Source organism: Typopeltis vanoorti, chromosome 17 (assembly GCF_054136105.1).
Source record: "Typopeltis vanoorti isolate ZY-2024b chromosome 17, IOZ_Tvanoo_1.0, whole genome shotgun sequence".
NCBI classification, from domain to species: Eukaryota; Metazoa; Arthropoda; class Arachnida; order Uropygi; family Thelyphonidae; genus Typopeltis; species Typopeltis vanoorti.
In genome coordinates this window covers 33,292,630-33,312,085 of record NC_143565.1, presented here as the reverse complement: position 1 = coordinate 33,312,085, position 19,456 = coordinate 33,292,630, and the positions used below count along the sequence as shown (strand labels likewise).

The following is a 19,456-nucleotide window of genomic DNA, read 5'->3' as shown; positions in this document are numbered from 1 at the left end:
TGACAAAGAAATACATAACAGCATCAATGTGTGAATGTATTCTGAAGGCCAAAAGGCTGAATAAGGCAGGTGTAAAATGGATGAATGTGGAGCTTAAGCATGAAATCTGAAAAAAAGAAAGTACTTCGGAGGAAGTACAAGATGAATAATGGTAATAATCAGTTACATGAAAGTATAAAGAACCAGCGAGGAGAGTGACTCAATTAGGAAAACAAAGGTAGAATATGAGAGAAATTGGCAAATCAGGCAAAGAAAAACACTAGAGAGTTTTTTTTAGATATTTAGACATGCCACAGCAGAGTGGCATGCCATTCAGCTTACACTTGTGCATATAAAAGAAAACCACTACCAAAAGTGTGTACTTTATACAAACTCACTGAATTCTTTGGGAGCCTCCGTAGCTCAGTCAGTATAGATGAAGCCCTTTGGTCAGAAAGACCTGGGTTCGATTCCTGTCCATGATGTCATGAACCTTTATCTGGTCTCTTTTGACTAAAGGTGAGTTAGCTGGTCTCATATGGAAGCAGAGGATTTTTCGTCTCTCAGAACAGGCAAACTGGCCCGTGAACACATATGGATCTACAGTCATAAAATACATACATAATCCTCACTAGGAAGGCTCGACCAGTCCTAAGGAGGATCGAGGAACAGGGGAATAAATAAATAAATTGAGCTCTTTACAGGCTATCACCTCTCCCATGTATCCATATATCTGCTTTATGAGGTGTTACACCTGTTGTACAAAACAAAACCATTAATTTTGATGTTCAGTTGTGCTGGATTCCTAGCCATATTGGAATTAAGGGAAATGAGACTGCAGCTGCTAGATCAGTTCATACTTTCTCCAAGTGCTGTTTGACAGCACAATGTACAGACTACAGACAGTTTATAAGATGAAAGCTAATTGTTCAATGGCAGTTATCATAGCAGGAAGATTATATGAAAATTATATGATATTATGCCTGAAATTAAGCATTGTGATTCTAGTCCACTTAGAGAAAAGAGGAAGTTGTTCTTGCTAGGCTCCACATAGGTCATGGTCATCTTACACATTTTATTATTATTATTATTACCCCAAGACCTCATGGAGTCAAAGACTCATGTGGGAGGTCCTTTTATTACACACACACATCTCATCATACCATGTCTTAAACACACTCAAACTCCTTGCAGACTCCACACTCTCAGGCAAGGCATTCCAATCATTCACAACTCTGCACGAAAAAAACCTGCCTCTCACTCCCCTACTCACACCCTCTTTATACAGTTTCCAGGGATGACCTCTGGTTCTCCCCTGATCTCCCACTATTCTCTGTAGAACTTCTCCACCATTGATCCTATAACAACCCCTTAACAACTTGTAGGTCTCTATCATATCTCCCCTCTACCTCCTGTCCACCAGACTCTGCAAATTACATCTTCTCAATCTTTCCTCATACTCGACATTCCAGAGGTCAGAAACTACCTTAGTCAATCACGTTTGGACCCTTTCCAACATCTCTTCATCTTTCTGAAAACCTAGTGAGCAAATCTGGGAAGAATAGTCATGTGTGGCCTAATCAAAGCCTTATACAACGGAACAAGAATCTCCCTACTTCTACATGTCAGTGTCCTCCGCATTATTCACAGAAGCCTTTGTGTTGTCTTCACAATTTTGGCGATGTGTCCCCTAAATTTTAGATCCTTATCCACTATCAACCCCAGATGTCTTATTTCCTCTACCTCCAACAATATATTCTAACCAAGCATAAATTCTGCATCCCATCTTTGTTTTCCAAATTTAAAACCTTACATTCTGTAAGGTTTTAAAATTTCTCAATGGGTAATCATTATCAATGATTTTAATTATGGAATACTGACTGACATGAAGAATCAGGGAATAAGGAGAATGAATTTCTTGAATCCTCAAGAGGCAATTATCTTAGGCAATATGTAATAAAGGGAAAATGAGGATTGAGAGTCTTAGTTCTGATCGTATATTTAGAGAATGTGATTGTCAATGGAGTGTGTAATCCTCCAGCTAGTAAGTAGTTAGTCACAAGGATTGTAGCCACTCATATGAGAACCTCTGTAAGGAAAAGGTATATGTGCTACAACAAGACTGATGACTATGAAACACTTAGAAGACAAATTGGTGTTATAGTATGGAAAAAAGAGTTCAGCGAAAAGAAGATGAATGAGACTTGGGCTCTGATCAAGAGAAATTTAACAGCACCGTCTGAATGTGCTCCAAAGATGAGAAGGTTGAATCAAGAAGTAAAAGGGAAGAATAAAGAGATTAAGCTTGCATTTGTTCATCCAAAGATTCTCGAATAAGTGAGACATGGTAGGAAGAGGACGACATCCTGACAGGAATAGAGATGGAAGGATATGATGTGTTTCGTGAGGATAGAAGCGGTAAAAAGGGAGGGGGAGTGCTATTGATGATAGAGAAATAGTTATGTCCATACAAAGTAGAGATGCAAGATAGAAATAGTGCCAGTGGTTTTGAGGCAGTATGGTGTGAGATAGAGGTGAATGGAATCAAATACTTGGTGGGATGTTGTTATAGACCTGGTAATGTGGATGGTGGTGACAGTGAAATGTATAGTCAAATTAGCCAAGCAAATAAGAAAAGGATGATCATTATGGATGATTTTAATTATGGCAATATAGACTTGAATGATGAGATAGCAACTGGAAGTAAAGAAAATGAGTTTCTTGAGTTTTTGAGGGATAACTACCTCAGACAGTATGTAACAGAGGGCACACAAGGATTAAGGGTCTTGGATTTGGTCATTTAATCAGGGGATGTAATTATAAATGAGGTGTCAAATCATCCACCAATTGGTGAGAGAGTGACCATGAGGTGATTACCTGGATGGTTGCCAGCAGTGTGAGGATCCCTGTGAGAAAAGGGTATATGTGGAACTACAAGGGGTGGAGGGGGTGATTATGAAGAGCTCAGGAGGCAGCTTGCGGGTGTAGCATGGAATGAGGAGTTAGCTGAAAAAGAGATCAATGCAGCTTGGGGGATTTTCAAAAACTATCTAGTAGATGCAATGTCTAAATGTATTCCAAGGGTGAGAAGGTTAAATAAGGTAGGTGTGAGATGGATGAATAAAGAGATTAAGCATGCGATACAGAGAAAAAGGGCATTGTGGAGGCAGCATAAGAGAAGTGGAAATAACCAATTTCATGAGGTCTACAAAGACCAGGCAAGGAGGGTGACTTGGTTGGTGAGAGTAGCTGAAGGGAGGTATGAACACAGTTAGCTAATGAAGCCAAAAAGAATCCTAGGGAGTTCTTTCGATATGTAGCCAGCAAAAGAAAGAATGATTATGGAAGGATGACATTGATTGGAGAAAATGATATAAAGACAGCTGTTGCAGAATGTGTGGTGGAGATACTTAATGAGCAGTTCATAAAGATCTTTCAATCTTGTGAATGTGACTTCATGGAGAGATTGAGAGCAGTTGATGAGGAGGAGGAGAGACTGACTGTAAGTGAGCAAGAGGTGTTTGGGGAGTTGAGTAAACTAGATGTAAATAAGGCTGTGGGACTTGATAATATATCACCGCGTATTCTGAAGGAATTTGCCAGGGAGTTGACACCTGCCTTGACATATTTTTTTAATACAAGTCTTGCACTTGGTCAAGTTCCTAAGGAGTGGAAGGAGGGCAAGATTGTGCCACTTCATAAAGGAGGTGATCGAACTCAAGCATGAAACTATAGGCCTATCTGTGTGTTAGGTGTTGTGGTTAAGTTGTTGGAGAAGCTTGTGAGAACTAGGATCCAGAGTTGGGTTGACAACAATGGTATTATCTTTGATGGACAGCATGGATTTGCTAAAGGGAGGTCATGTTTTAGTAATCAACTTACTTATTACACTAAAATGACTGCTTCCTTGGACAGAGGAGAAGGATACACAGTCATATACTTGGATTTCACAAAGGCTTTTGATAGAGTATCTCATGATAAGTTGACAGTCAAACTAGAGCAGATGGGGTTGGATATTAGATTAGTGCATTGGATTGGAGACTGGCTATCTGATAGGTATCAACAAGTTGGGCATGGGGCTGCAATATCCCAGAAGAGGAAAGTCACTAGTGGTGTGTCTCTGGAGTCTATTTTAGGGCCATTACTGTTTAACTTGTATATTAATGATATTGGCGAAGATTTGGATGGAGATATTCAGTTGTTTGCAGATGATGTAAAGTTGGGACGGACCATAAAGAGTAGTGAAGATGTTGTTGCCTTACAAGAAGACTTGAATAAATTCAGTGATTGGGCACGTAAATGGGGATGTGAGTTCAATGTTGCAAAATGTAAGGTTTTAAAATTTGGAAAACAAAGATGGGATGCAGAATTTATGCTTGGTTAGAATATATCGTTGGAGGTAGAGGAAATAAGAGATCTGGGGTTGATAGTGGATAAGGATCTAAAATTTAGGAGACACATTGCCAAAATTGTGAAGACAACACAAAGGCTTCTGGGAATAATGCGGAGGACACTGACGTGTAGAAGTAGGGAGATTCTTGTTCCGTTGTATAAGGCTTTGATTAGGCCACACATGACTATTCTTCCCAGATTTGCTCACTAGGTTTTCAGAAGGATGAAGAGATGTTGGAAAGGGTCCAAAGGTGATTGACTAAGGTAGTTTCTGACCTCTGGAATGTCGAGTATGAGGAAAGATTGAGAAGATGTAATTTGCAGAGTCTGGTGGACAGGAGGAAGAGGGGGAAATATGATAGAGACCTACAAGTTATTAAGGGGTTGTTATAGGATCAATGGTAGAGAGGTTCTACAGAGAATAGTGGGAGATCAGGGGAGAACCAGAGGTCATCCCTGGAAACTGTATAAAGAGGGTGTGAGTAGGGGAGTGAGAGGCAGGTTTTTTTCGTGCAGAGTTGTGAATGATTGGAATGCCTTGCCTGAGAGTGTGGTTCTGCAAGGAGTTTGAGTGTGTTTAAGACATAGTATGATGAGATGTGTGTGTGTTAAAAGGACCTCCTAGATGAGTCTTTGACTCCATGAGGTCTTGGGGTAATAATAATAATAATAATAATAATAATACATGGCTTTATGGGGGGGAAGTACAGGATGAAGGGAATCAGTTATATGAGGAGTGCAGAGATGAGGCTAGGAAGGTTATTACTTTATTGGTAAGGACAACAAAAGTGAGGTACAAGCAGAAATTAGCCAATTAAGAAAAGAAAAATCCTAAAGAATTCTTTTGCTAAGTGGCAAGTAGAAGAAAGAATGATTATGGAGGTGGCGGGATGTGATTGTTAGTGGATAAAAATGGTAGATTCGAAACTGAATGCAGAGGATACGAGGTATTTAATAAGCACTTTATCGGGTTATTTCATCCTCAAATGTGACATCATGAGGAGCTTGAGTGTATGGTGGAAATGAGCTTGACAGTGAGTAAGTAGGAAGTGTATAAGGATTTAAGTAAACTTGATGTGAATAATACAGTAGGACTTGACAACATATCACTGTTATATGAACGAACACACACACACACACACACACACACACACACACACACACACACACACACACACACACACACACACACACACACACACACACACACACACACCTTCTAAGAGCATTCAATAATTTAACTATTTCATCTACTTCTGTCATCTGTTTACCATCAGTAGTCATAAAATTTTTCATTCTAAAATAATTCTGTGTTTGCTCACCATCTAGGAAAAGAAGTCTTTATGAAGTCTTCCTTTGGCCTGTTCAGCAAATTTTCTCTCATAAACTAATTTTACCTTCCTCACCATTATAGTTTTTGGCTGTGCTGTGAGCCTGTTTGCCTTCCATGTATACAGGTAATTCCCCACTTAATGAGTTAATTCATTCCTAGCTTGCACAGTGGTAAAGTGAAAACTTGTAAAGCAAGAATTTATTTACCATAGATGTAATAGATGTTAAGAATGGAGTTTATGTTCTCAATTGAATCCTTTGTATTTCTTAAAGTAACAATGATTTTTTAAGTGTGTACAACAGTACATAGTTAAGGTGCTTAGGTAATGTTTTACACAAAGATGTTTAATAGTCATTTCAACCACATGTTTACTTATGAACTCTTATTTTGTTTCCAATATTATTCGTCTTTGCCCTCTTTTTATGTTATTATTATTATTATTATTATTCAGGCCTAAATGAAGTCAAAAGACTCATTGCGGGAGGTCTCTCATAGGAAACACAAAGTCTATCATATCACTCCTTGAACTCATTGACCATTCTCGCTCTCACCACTCTATCAGGCAATGCATTCCATGGTTCAACCACCCTCCATGCCAAGAAACCACTCCTCACCCTCTTGCTCACAGTTTCCTTTCATAACTTCCAGGGATGGCCCCTTGTCATCACTCCTTTCCACAGTTCAATCAAGCACAAAAGAACTCCTCAGTGTCAACCCTGTAACCACCTCTCAACAGTTTAAATCTCAATCATATCACCTTTCCTTCTTCTATCTACCAAACTCTGCAGTCCACATTCCCTCGGCTGATCCTCATAACTAACAGAGGTGGATAACAAAGATGGTCCTGAAACCATCTTTGTTATCCACCTCTGTACCCTTTCCACAGTTAATTTATCCCCTTCAAATCCTGGGGACCAAATTTGAGAACAATAGTCTAAGAGTGGTCTGATGAGGGTCTTATACAATGGAATGATAAAGCTTTTATCTCTGTAGGTCAGCGTCCTTCTCAGTATTGCAGCAATCCTCTGTGTTACCTTCACCACCTTTTGCAATATGTATCCCCTGAATTTCAGGTTTCTATCAATCATCAACCCCAGATCTCTTGTCTCCCCTACTTCCTCCAGTGCAACTTCTCCAATAGAGTATGAAATGTCCGAAACCTCAAGACCTTAAATTTTGCTGCAATAAAAAAAATATCATTTTTTTTAATGTTTTTTTTTATTAACATCACTCTGTAGGATTACTATGTTTTGGAATACTGCACATTGCTGTATTGATATGGAGAATAAATTTGAAATAAGATAGTGAAATGAAGGACAACACAGCCACTCGTTAACATAAACATGGTAACTGCTTTATGTTATACGAACAGAAAGTTTTTCCACTTGGTTTCAAAGTAAATTATACTTCTCAAGAAATTATAATGTTTAATCTTTTATTCAAGCATAGGCAAACAAAGTTTGTGTGTGAAGTCTTTTTATTACTAGGCTACTTGTATATAGAAGCTAATGACTTCAAATCAATTGCTTTAGTACCTCATAATGCAAAGCATACCTCCCATAATGCTTTGCATTACATTATGGGGTCACTACCCAGACCAGTTTCAACCTTTATTGAGGTTTCATCAGTGGGAGACAGACCCAAGAAGATACCAAGGATGAATTAATGCAGAAATCATATATTTCCTATATACAAGTAGAAATGTGTATCACTTTATTATTAAAATACTCTGGATCAGAGATAGATGCAAAAGTTTTGTGTCAGTAATAAATATTTTCATAACATGTAATTAAAGTCCATTTTTATTACTAGCATATTAAAATAGTGTTTGTTTCATTCAACCTTTAAACACTAAAACATTAAACATGCAAGATGTTCTGCATTTGTTAATTAAACAAATAATTACTTAGTTGTTAACTTTATCATTTTTATATGAAGCTGCATAATCAGCCTAATCCAGTGTTTCTCAACCTTTTTTGGATCATGCCCCACCTCAACGTCTCAAAGATTTTGATGTCCCCCTCTAGCATAATAGTCAGCCAAGTCCTGAAAAAGTATAACATAAATATTTAAAATATTCAAATTGTCCCCCTGTGGGACGTACACCCCACGTTGAGAAACACTGGCCTAATCTAAAAAGATCTAGGAAAAGTTAATATCATTGACCAGATTCAAACCTAAGTATTTAAATCCAATGATATCTGCATGTCTGAAAAGAAGTGTGCTTTGCCTTAGTATCCCATAATGCAAGCACACCTCTTTTTGGACATGCAGGTCTCTTCTTAAACTAGTAGCCTAGATATGAAGACTTCATAAACAAAACTTTATTTCATTACTTCTACCTTAGTATCACCACCTCTGGGTTTGGTTCCCACTGATGAGACCTCAATAAAGGTTGAAAAAGGTCTAGGTAGTGACCCTTCCCTTAATGCATAGCATTATAAATGTCCGCAAGGAGATGTGCTTTGCATTATGGTATACTAACTCAAGTGATGAGAAGTTATACCACCTTTGCCATGAGTTGCCCCAGTCCTGAAAATACTTCAGGTGCAAACTTTGTTTGCTTACACTTGGATAAAGGATTAAACCAAATATATAACTGGTAGCATAGCCAAGTGAAAAAACTTCCATAAACAAACTTTCTTTGCTTACACTCAGATAAAAGTTGTTTGAGGCATTCATTTTTCAATAAAACTTAATTTGAACATGTGTTTTATATTCATTTACAAATAGTCTATCTTGAAGAAACTAAATATTTAAATGAAGTTTAAACAAATATTGATAACATGGTTTAGTCCAACCAAAGGAGTAGCTACTTTCCACTGTAAGCATCTACAACATACTTTTGTTATTTGGGTGCATCAACACCAGGTCAATGTGCTTCGTACTGGTTGTGTCCTCACCATTTAGGCCTGGAACTGAACATAAAGGAAGATAAACTTCACCTTCAAAGTCATTCTTAGTTACCATATCATGGTCCATCACACTAAAACATAATGCAGCACCTTCACGTTGGCAGAGTTCAGCAGTGACAGAGCTATCAAGACAAAAAGAAGAAAACCAATTTTTTTTTTTAAGTAACAAACAAATAAATTATTTATTATATAACAAAGCTCAATAGTGTGAAGTATTTTAGAACAAAGACAAATTAAAATATTTCCTCTTATAATAACTATTTCTTCAGAAGGATAGATTTTCATATGAACATATGATGTTCAGTATTTATACATTTGTAAAATCAAAATGTTTAACATAAATTAAAGTCTCTGTCACATATAACTGTTACAAAATTGGCAAGCAAGAGTAGGTAATTTGCAGAGAGAGAGAGAGAAAAAGAGAGAGAGAGAGAGAGAAATGGGCTGAAAGAGGAAATGGAATGAATCGAGAAGTGTGAAAGAAGAGATTGAGTGGAAAAGACAAATGCAAAGAAAATCAGAGAAGAAGTGAGAGAGAGTTATTGGAATGATGGAATAGGAGAACAGTAAAAGAGAGAGAATGAGAAAAATGTGAGAGAGTGCTGGAACCAGGAATGGAGAGATGCCAGAACAAAAGGTAAGTAGGGGAACAAAGAAAGAAAGTATTAGAGGAGAAAGAGAGTGAGGGATGCAGGTGAGCAAGGAAAAAACAGAGTGATGAGGAGTGATGTATTTTATTATTATTATTATTATTCAGGCCTCCATGGAGTCAAAAGACTCATCGTGGGAGGTCCTTCCTAAGAACATAAAGTCTTTCAAGACTCATCGAGGGGAGGTCCCCCCCCCTAAGAAACACAAAGTCTATCATACCACTCCTTAAACTCATTGACCATTCTCGCTCTCACCACTCCATCAGGCAATGCAGTCCATGGTTCAACCACCCTCCATGCAAAGAAACCACTCCTCACCCTCTTGCTCACAGTTTCCTTTCGTAACTTCCAGGGATGGCCTCTTGTCATCACTCCTTCCTGCTATTCTACCAAGTGAAAGAACTCCCTAGCGTCAACCCTGTAACCACCTCTCAACAGTTTAAAAGTCTCAATCATATCACCTCTCCTTCTTCTATCCACCAAACTCTGCAGTCCACATTCCTTCAGCCGATCCTCATAACTATCCTTGTACAGTCCTGAAACCATCTTTGTCATCCGTCTTTGTATCCTTTCCACAGTTAATTTATCCCCTTCAAATCCTGGGGACCAAATCTGAGAACAATAGTCCAAGTGTGGTCTGATCAGAGACTTATACAACGGAATGATAACCCTCTTATCTCTGCAGGTCAGTGTCTTTCTCATAATTGCAGCAATCCTCTGTGTTACCATCACCACCTTTGCAATATGTCCCCTAAACTTCAGGTTTCTAGCAATCATCAACCACAGATCTCTTGTCTCCTCTACTTCCTCCAGTATAACTCCTCCCATAGAGTATGCCGCATTCCATCGATGTTTCCCAAACCTCAAGACCTTACATTTTGCTGCATTAAACTGATATCCCCATTCATTTGCCCATCTATCTAGCTTATTTAAATCCCCTTGCAGGGCTACCACATCTGCACTATTACTAATAATCCTTCCCAGCTTAGCATCATCTGCAAACAACTGAATATCCCCTTGCAATCCATTGGCAATGTCATTGATATAAAGGTTAAACAATATCGATCTTAGTACTGAGCCCTGTGGGACCCCACTTGTAACCCTCTGTCTCCTTGAAACTGCTCCACCATACACAACTCTCTGATACCTATCAGACAGCCAATCCTGAATCCAGTTGACCAATCTGACATCCAGACCCATGTGCTGCAACTTAAATATCAGCTTATCATGTGGCACCCTGTCAAATGCCTTCGCCAAGTCTAAGAAAATTGCAGTATATGCCTTTCCCTCATCTAATGTTCTTGTAACTTTATTATAAAAGGCTAGCATATTGCTAAAACAAGAGCACCCTTTCACAAATCCATGTTGACTCTCACAGATAACATTACCCTCATCTGCCCAATGCTGTATACGGTCCCTCACTACTTTCTCCAAGATCTTAACAACTACTGATGAAACACAGATCGGCCTATAATTAGACACTTCCAGTCTGTTACCACCCTTATGCAATGGCACTATCTTACCTTCCTTCCATTCCCTGGGCACCTTTGCTGAAGCCAGACTTTCATTGAAAAGCCAGGTTAAAGGCACTGTCAGTTCCCTAGCACATTCTCTCAAAACTCGTGGTGAAATAGAGACAGCTTGCATTTGAATGAAGAAGGATGTTCTTCATTCAAATGCAAGTCAGTTTGTCAATGCAGAGAAACAAGAATTATCAGAGTGGATGGTAGTGGGGAGGGAGCTCTTGTGGGAGTAGGTGCTTGTAAGAAAGGGGAACGCACCAGGATGCTGAATCCAGTGGATTCTGGAGGAGATAATGATAGGTATAGAAACAGTGATAATACTTTGATTCTTAATACTAATGCTGAGAAAATCCAGAATAAAGGAGATGAATTGGTAGTGTTGATAACATCAGCCTATCCAGAGATTATTGGGATCTCTGAGACATGGTTGATGGAAGAACTAACAGGAATAGAAGTAGCCAGGTACAGCGTTTTTAGACGGATAGGAAGGGAAAATGCAGTGGTGGAGTATGGCTAATGATCAGTGACCTCTCAGAGTGGGAGATTTCAAGGGCAATGGCACTAATGGTTTTCAAAGCATATGGTGTGTGAGGTAAAAGTGAGCAGGACAGGATATTTGGTAGGATTCTGCTACAAGCCAGGAAGCATAGAAGGTGACGAGCAGGAAATGTTTAGGCAGTTGTGCCGTCAGTGCAAGAAAAATGATTGTTATGGGAGATTTTAACTACAGCAGTATAAATTAGGAAGAGGAAACTGCATGTAGTAATAAGGGATTGAAAGTTATGGATTTTTCATCACCATCATCATCATCATCAAATTCCTGCCATGTACCCTCAAGGGATGTACAGGATATGATAGTACTACATGAAAAATTTACATCATTGCTAACTTCCTATCTACAATTTTCCTCCAAATCAGTCTGTTACTTGTCAAGACTCCAACATTACCAGATCTTATATTTCTCTCGTCTAAGGCACTTTGTACTGTATCAATCCACCTATATCTTGGTCTTCCTCTGGGTCGTTTTCCTGCCAACTTGGCAGGGAGCACTTGTTTTGCTAATCTTTCCTCGCCCATTCTGTTTAAGTGACCATACCACCTGAGATTAGCTCTGCTAATGCATTCCTGGATGCTGATAATGTCAAGTTCTTTCCTAATATCCTCGTTTTTAATATGATATTGCTATTGATGCCATCTGTTCACGCCTCTAATCTTTCTCAGGACTCTCATATCTGCGGTCTCTAGTCTTTGGTCAAGCGTTTTACTTCTAACCCAGCTCTCAGATCCATAAGTTAAAACTGGTTTGAACACTGTCTTGTATACAGCTAATTTAGTGTTTTGGCTAATTTCTCTCTTATTTGATATAAATTTATTCAGTTGACTTCCTACCATACCAGCTTTGTTGATTCTGTTGTCTATTTCCATATTTAATTTACAATCTTCGCTAAAAATCGTACCTAAGTAGCTGAAATGTTTTACTTGTTCCACAGGTTCTCCATTCACAACACAGTTGACATTTTCAATGATTCTGCCTATTTTCATTGTCTTTGTCTTTTTATTGCTGACCTTCATACCATATTATATTATATTATAACAGTTATTCAATTTAGTCAGAGAATCTTGCAGACTTGTAGTGGATTTATTTAGAAGTATAACATCGTCTGCATAAAGCAAAGAGCTGACATTAACATCTCCAATTTTGATATCATGTTTAATGCCACTTTCTTCATAATGTGATCCATATAGATAATGAATAACAGAGGGGATAATGTACATCCTTGTCTCACACCAGATTTAACATTAAACCATCCTCCTGTACTTCCTTCAATTCTAACTGGTGACTTACAACTCAAATAAAAACTAAGTATTGCTTGATATAATGCGCCATTGACACCATATAATAACTGTAGCGTATTGAATAGCTTCTCTCTTGGCACCTTATCATATGCCTTTTCCAAATCGACAAAACTTAAATACAGATCTTTGTTTAAGTTAAGGGATATTATATCCCATATTGTTTCTTAGCCGAATAAGAAACTCAAAGAGTTTCATGCCAAATATATAGAAACTATATAAAGTTTGGTGATTCCAACGTAAACAAATACCTAGATATTGCAGCACCTGACCCTTGAAGGTAGTGCAAGCTGAGGCAACTCATAGAAAGGGTAGAGCAAGCTCTGATCACTATTCTTGATATTTACCCATAATGTGAACTTAACTCCTAAGAGCTGTATTATTGCTGAACATTATGAGAGAAGGTCACTACCAAGACCGGTTTCGACCTTTTTTGAGGTCTCATCAGTGAGTAGGTAGACCTAGTTAATACCAAGTTTGTAGCGAACAGAACTTACATCCCTTCTATGAGAACTGTCAAGAGGTGTCCTAATAAATTACTAATTATATGAAGAGCCAAAGGCTTCAATTCGGCAACATGAACTTATTTAAGTTAAGGGATATTATGGGTCAGGGGTCAGGTGCTGCACTATCCAGGTATTTGCTTATGCTTGGAATCGGCGAACTTTATATAGTTTCTATATTCGGCATGAAACTCTTTGAGTTTCTTATTCGGCTAAGTAACAATATGGGATATAATATCCCTTAACTTAAATAAGTTCATGTCGCTGAATTGAAGCCTTTGGCTCTTCATATAAACATATCTTCGTTATATTCATATGATTTCTCCACTATTTGTCGTAAAGTGAAGATCTGATCCTGACAGCTTCTATCTGACCTGAATCCAGCTTGTTCTTCACCAAGCTTTTTTCCACAATTCTTCTCAACTGTTTCTCAAGTATAATTGCATATATCTTATCAGGAACACTCAATAGGGATATACCTCTGTAATTCTCACATTCAGTTTTATTTCCCTTTTTATATATGGGTACTATGAGAGCTCTACTCCAATCATCGGGAATTTGTCCCTCTGTCCAGGCATTCTGAATTATGCAGTGCAGCCACTGCAAGACTTTTATACCACCATACTTCAGCATTTCTGGTCGAATATCATCTACTCCTGCTGCCTTTCCACATTTCAAGCCTTTGATGGCTTTTTCTGTTTCGAGTATGGATATGTATTCTTGACTGTATGCCTGGTCAGTGTTTTTTACCACTGTGTTGTCATCACTGCTTGTTTCATTTAGCAAATTTTCAAAGTAATTACTCCATACTTCAAGGATATCTTTTTCTCCCATTTTCATTTCACCTTTATCATTTCTAACTCCTTTTACAGCACTCCTTCCTCCATTCCAAAGCTTCTTCAACAACCTCCAGAATATTTTGCGACCATCTTGATATTTATTTTCTATGTTCTTGTCAAAGTCCTCCCATGACTTTTGTTTAGCTAGTTTTACACACTGTTTAGCTTTCTTACATTTGTCTCTGTATTCTCTAAGAGCACAAGCTGACTTATTTGCCAGGAACTTTTGATATGCTTTCTTCTTTTCCTTCACTGCCTCTTTAACTTCCTGTGTCCACCATGGAGGTCTAATTTTTCTATCCTTGCAGACAACTTTCACAACATGCCTCTCTAGTTGAATCAATCAGGGTTTTCTTCAAGGCTTGCCACTGAATCTCCAAGGTTTAGTTTCTGTTCTCAAACTCTTTCATTTTTCCTTCAATAATCTTTGTGTATTTTAGTCTACAGTTCACATCTGAGAGCTGTTCAACTTTTATTCACTTTAAAACTTTCTTACATATCATTCTTTTCAATATGAAATTCAATTTTATCCTGCTGAAAACTAAATAGTGATCGCTTCCAATTTCAAATTCTCTGTACACTCTGGTGTCCTGCACAAGGGAGAAAACATCACTATCAACAATAACATAGTCAATGAGACTTTTCTTATTCCTTGCCTCTTCTCTCCATGTGAATTTGTGCACATTTTTATGTTGGAACATGGTGTTAGTAATAACCAGTCCATGTCCTGAGCAGAAATCCAACAGATATTTGCCATTATTATTAGCTTTGCTCTTTTCTCCAAATTTTCCCAAAATATTTTTGTATGTCTCACAATCATTTCCTACTCTGCTATTTAGATCCCCAACAAGGCCCAACTTTTCCTTTTTCATTGTGTCAGTTGCTTTTTCTAAAGCGTCAAAAAATTCCTCCACTTCTACCTTAGTAGAACCTTCACAAATAAGTCTCATTGTCCAGTTCCCCATTCTGATATTTGCCCAAATCACTCTACTTGACACTGCCTGCCATTCAAGAAGATTAGACTCGTATTTTGTGTTGAATACTATGGCTACTCCTTCTTTTCCTTGATTGTTATTGCCTGAATATAACATTTTGTATTTATTGCTCAGAAAGATCTCACCAGTTTTTGTCTTTTTTGTTTCAGTCACCCCTATTATGTCGATCTGGTACTTATCTGATTCCTCAGCTAGTTCCATTTCTTTGCCATTCAGGCTTCTTATGTTGATAGTACCGATCTTTAACTCTGGTGATGTTGAGTTGGGGTGTGTTTTCAGATTTGTTCCAGTAGCTGACTTTTCGCTGTTGCCCTGGTTTCCTGGCGAAAGCAACAGGGGCCTTGTTTAACCAGGTGACGCCCCAGCCGGCATGAAATTTTGTCATGTTGTACCATCATTTTGTATTTTGGTTTAACCAATAGGAATACAATTTGGTCGGCTAAATCCCAAATTGCCAGCCCATCCTCGTTTGTTCAGTATCCAGGTAGATACCGAACAGGGTGCACCACGAGAAGGTGAGGATTGGACGTTAGGTCAGAAGCCCTGGTCGGTTTTCTGCATTGCATCTGAAGAGCTGATTATAACTGAGATGGTGTCTCTGCCCCTAGCTAGAAAGAATGATCATGTGTTTTCAACTTGGAAGATGAATAGACATGTAGGCATATCAAAGAGAAAGGAATGTATGTGTAATTATAAGACAGGTGATTATAATAGTCTTAGATATCAACTTGGGAGAGTTCCATGGATGGAGGAATTGGAAGGGTAAGATATCATTAGTGCTTGGAAACTTGCAAAGGAATATTTATTAGCAGCAATAGCAAGCTGTATACAATGAGTGAAGAAGAGAATCCCATTTTGTGTAAAGGGGATGAGAATATCAAACAGGAACTGCAGGTGAAAAAAGAAGTTATAAAAGGGATATAAGGAGAAGGGGTGGGGAGCAGATGCATGAAGGATATAAGACTCAGGCCAGGACAGTGACTAATATGGCAAGGAAGACAAAAACTGGAATATGAGGAGAGATTGGTCCTGAGATCCAAAGAAAATCTTAAGGAACTTTTTAGCCATGTGGCCAGTAGGAGGAGAAATGATTATGGAAGAATGAACATTGTTGATAAAAATGGGAATAGAGTGACTCATGCAAAAGACATAGTAGAGTTGTTCAATTAACACTTTATTTAGACCTGGAGAAGTAGGTTTTAATACTAGAGGAACAGGGCAGGTTTGAGGTCTAGAGGTGTAAGAAGAGAGTGTGTTTCAAATACTGAATACTTTGGATGGCAATTAAGCACTGAGGCTGGATGGAATTCTACCATGGATCTTGAAAGAATGCGCTAAAGAAATGATCCATTGACCTGGCTTCCCAAGGAGTGGAAGGAGGGTAAGATAGTGCCATTGCATAAGGGTGGTGTCCACATGGTTAGCCTAGTGGCTTTGGGCTTAGCAACCATATGCCTGGGGAAGGAGTTCGATTCAATTCAATTCTTGTAGATGACATGAGGAGCTTAAGGATCTTCCTCAGCCATAGCCAAGTTAGCTGGTCTTGGGCATGGACAGCAGGTTTTTTCCCACCAGTATATCTGGGGTTTTTCATCCTGCAAGCAGGCAAACTGGTACCATGAACACATGTGGATTACAAGGTATAGTGACCCAGACATAGGCCTGATTCATCAGCTATGCCGGTTCTGAGCCTGGATAAAATTTGGGGGACTGAGATGGTGCCATACCTCCTCCATAAAGGGGACTCATGGCTGTTCTATCATCATATGATAATTATTATTAATAAAGGTGGAAATGGCAAATTATAGACCAGTTTGTATTTCATCAGTAGTTGTTAAGTTCTTGGAGAAATTAGTGAGGTACCATATACAACATTGGACATTGAGGGTAATGTTATCTGTGAGAATCAATATGGATTTGTTAAGGGCTGCTCTTGCTTTAGTAATATGATTGCCTCTTATAATAAAGTGATAAGAGCGGTTGGTGAGAGAAAGGCATATTCTGCCATTTTTTGTTTTTGGATTTTACAAAGGCATTTGACAGGATACCACAAGGTAACAAGTGGGGTCCCACAAAGCTCAGTACTGGGACATGTATTGTTTAACCTTTATATCAATGACATTGTCAATGAATTGCAGAGGGATATTCAGTTGTTTGCAGAAGATGTGAAGCTTGGAAGGGTTATTAATAATAATGCAAATGTGGTAGTCCTTCAAGAGGATTTGAGCAAACTGGACAGATGGGTAAATTAATGGGTGTATCAGTTTTGTTCATCTAAATTTGATGAACCACGATGAGATTTAAAGTCTTAAAGTTTGAGATACATTGATTTGAGGCTGCATACTCTGTTGGAGCAATTGTACTGGAGGATGTGGCAGAGGCAAGGATCTGGGGGTGATGATGATGATCGATAGAAACTGAAATTCAGGGAATATATTGCTGGTGAAGGTAACCGAGAGGATTGTTGCAATATTGTTGCAGGTTCTTTGCATGGAGAGCAGTTGGTGAGTGGAATGCATTACCTGAGAGTGTTGTGCATGTAGACACATTGAATCAGTTTAAAGCACAGTTGAATGAGCATTGTGTGTAAGAGTATGTACCTCCCACAATGAGTCTTTGACTCTACGGAAGTCAGATGTTAATAATAATAATAATAATAATATTGAGAGACACGCTCACCTGTAGAGATAAAAGAGTTGTCATTCCATTGTATAAAGCCCTGATCACACTACACTTGGACTACTGTTCTCAAATTTGGTCCCCAGGATTTGAAGGTGACAAATTAACTATGAAAAGAGTGGAGAGGTGGATAACAAAGATGGCATCAGGACTATACAATTGTTATGAAATAGGCTGAGGGAATGTGAACTCCAGAGTTTGATAGGAAGAAGAAGGAGAGGTGATATGATTGAGACTTTTAAACTGTTGAGAGGTAGTTACAGAGTTGACATTGGGGAATTCTTTTGTTTGGTGGAACGGGGGAAGGACAAGGGGCCATTCCTGGAAATTATGAAAGGAAGCTGTGGGCAAGAAGGAGAAGAGTAATTTCTTTGCATGGAGGGTGGTTGAACCATGGAATGCATTACCTGATACAATTATGAGGGCACAAAGGTCAGTGAGTTCAAGGAGTGGCATGATAGGCTTTGTGTTTTCTAGAATGGGCCTCTCACGATAAGTCTTGTAACTACATGTAAGCCTAAATCATCATCATAATAATAAAATAACTAAAAGTATGTGAAAAATTATGGGAAAAGAATCAAGAGGTAAAAAATGAAGGACATGGCTTGAAGATATAAGATCATGGACAGGATCGCATGGCTATGCAGAAACAAAAAGGAAAGCCACCAATTGAGAGAACTGGAAGGACATGGTACTGCACCCTCTCACTAAGGAAGCTACACGAAGAAGAAGAAAAAGATGTATAGCACATCCTAATATAAATTCCTTGCACGGTTCCCATTCTCTCTTGTGTTTCCTCAGTGGCCTGTCACAGCCCAGTGACTTATCTTCCTTGAAATTTAATTAATGCTCTAATAGGACAATTAATATTAACTGCATAGTGTATTATGGCTATTAATTGTATGTGTTCTTCAGGCCAATCTGCCTTTTGTGGGATCAAAATCTTGAGTTTCAGGAGGAAAACATCCTGCCACCTCCAACTCACCTGCAGTTGACAATCCCTGATAAATTCTTTGAACCATTTGGGATTTTAAGCTAGGGCTTTTCCTTCCATCCAAAGGGCACTGTTGAAACTGAATTAGGTATAGAAGGCTGTGCTAACAAACTTTATAAATAGGGAATACATGAGCAATAAATTCTGGACACCTTATTAATGTTTCCAATTTTTTTAATAAATAAATCTTCACACAAGAGACTGCAAAACCTACAGAATATTAGTGATCCATGTGGACAAGAAGTTAAGAAGGGAGAAAAAACCTACTAATATTGTTCTTGAATAGCTATAGGTTGCAGTTCTTGAATAACACAATGTGAAATAGAATGTTCCAAAAGACAAAGGTGCAGAGAAAATGAAAAGGGATGCTAGTTTGGTGGTTTGAAGTCAAACAGTGAACAGATGTTAATTAGCAGCCTCAATATCATCTAAAAATAAAATTGATCTCTCGGCATCATTCTTTTCATTGAACTCCTGTATAGAAATTGATAGATATCATCCTGGTTTTACCTGGAACACTGCACTGTATTGAATGCCTCTTCTGTTTCTCTGCCAGAAAGATATCAGATGAATCTTTAAAAACCTGGATACCAAAAAGGGTTTGGTACTCAGAGTATCTCACTGATTATGACCAAGAGATATGCTCCTCAACTAACACCTGTCCTTTATTATTATTATTATTACGGGTATATCCATAGAGTCAGTAGATTCATCGCAGAGACCCAAACTATCAAAACAATATCTATCATATCTCTTCTGACGAAAAACTCAAAACTGAGTCAGGCAATGCATTCCACTCA

General features: G+C 38.4%; 1 protein-coding gene across 1 annotated transcript in view; it reads right to left on the bottom strand.

The window, feature by feature from the left end:
- Nucleotides 1-8,536: 8,536 nt before the first annotated feature.
- The window catches only part of LOC150097276 (BAI1-associated protein 3-like), a 533,976-nt gene continuing 523,056 nt past the window's right edge, over nt 8,537-19,456 (bottom strand). The window contains 1 exon segment of the mRNA XM_090407633.1: nt 8,537-8,741. Coding sequence (XP_090263759.1) covers nt 8,537-8,741 — 205 coding nt within the window.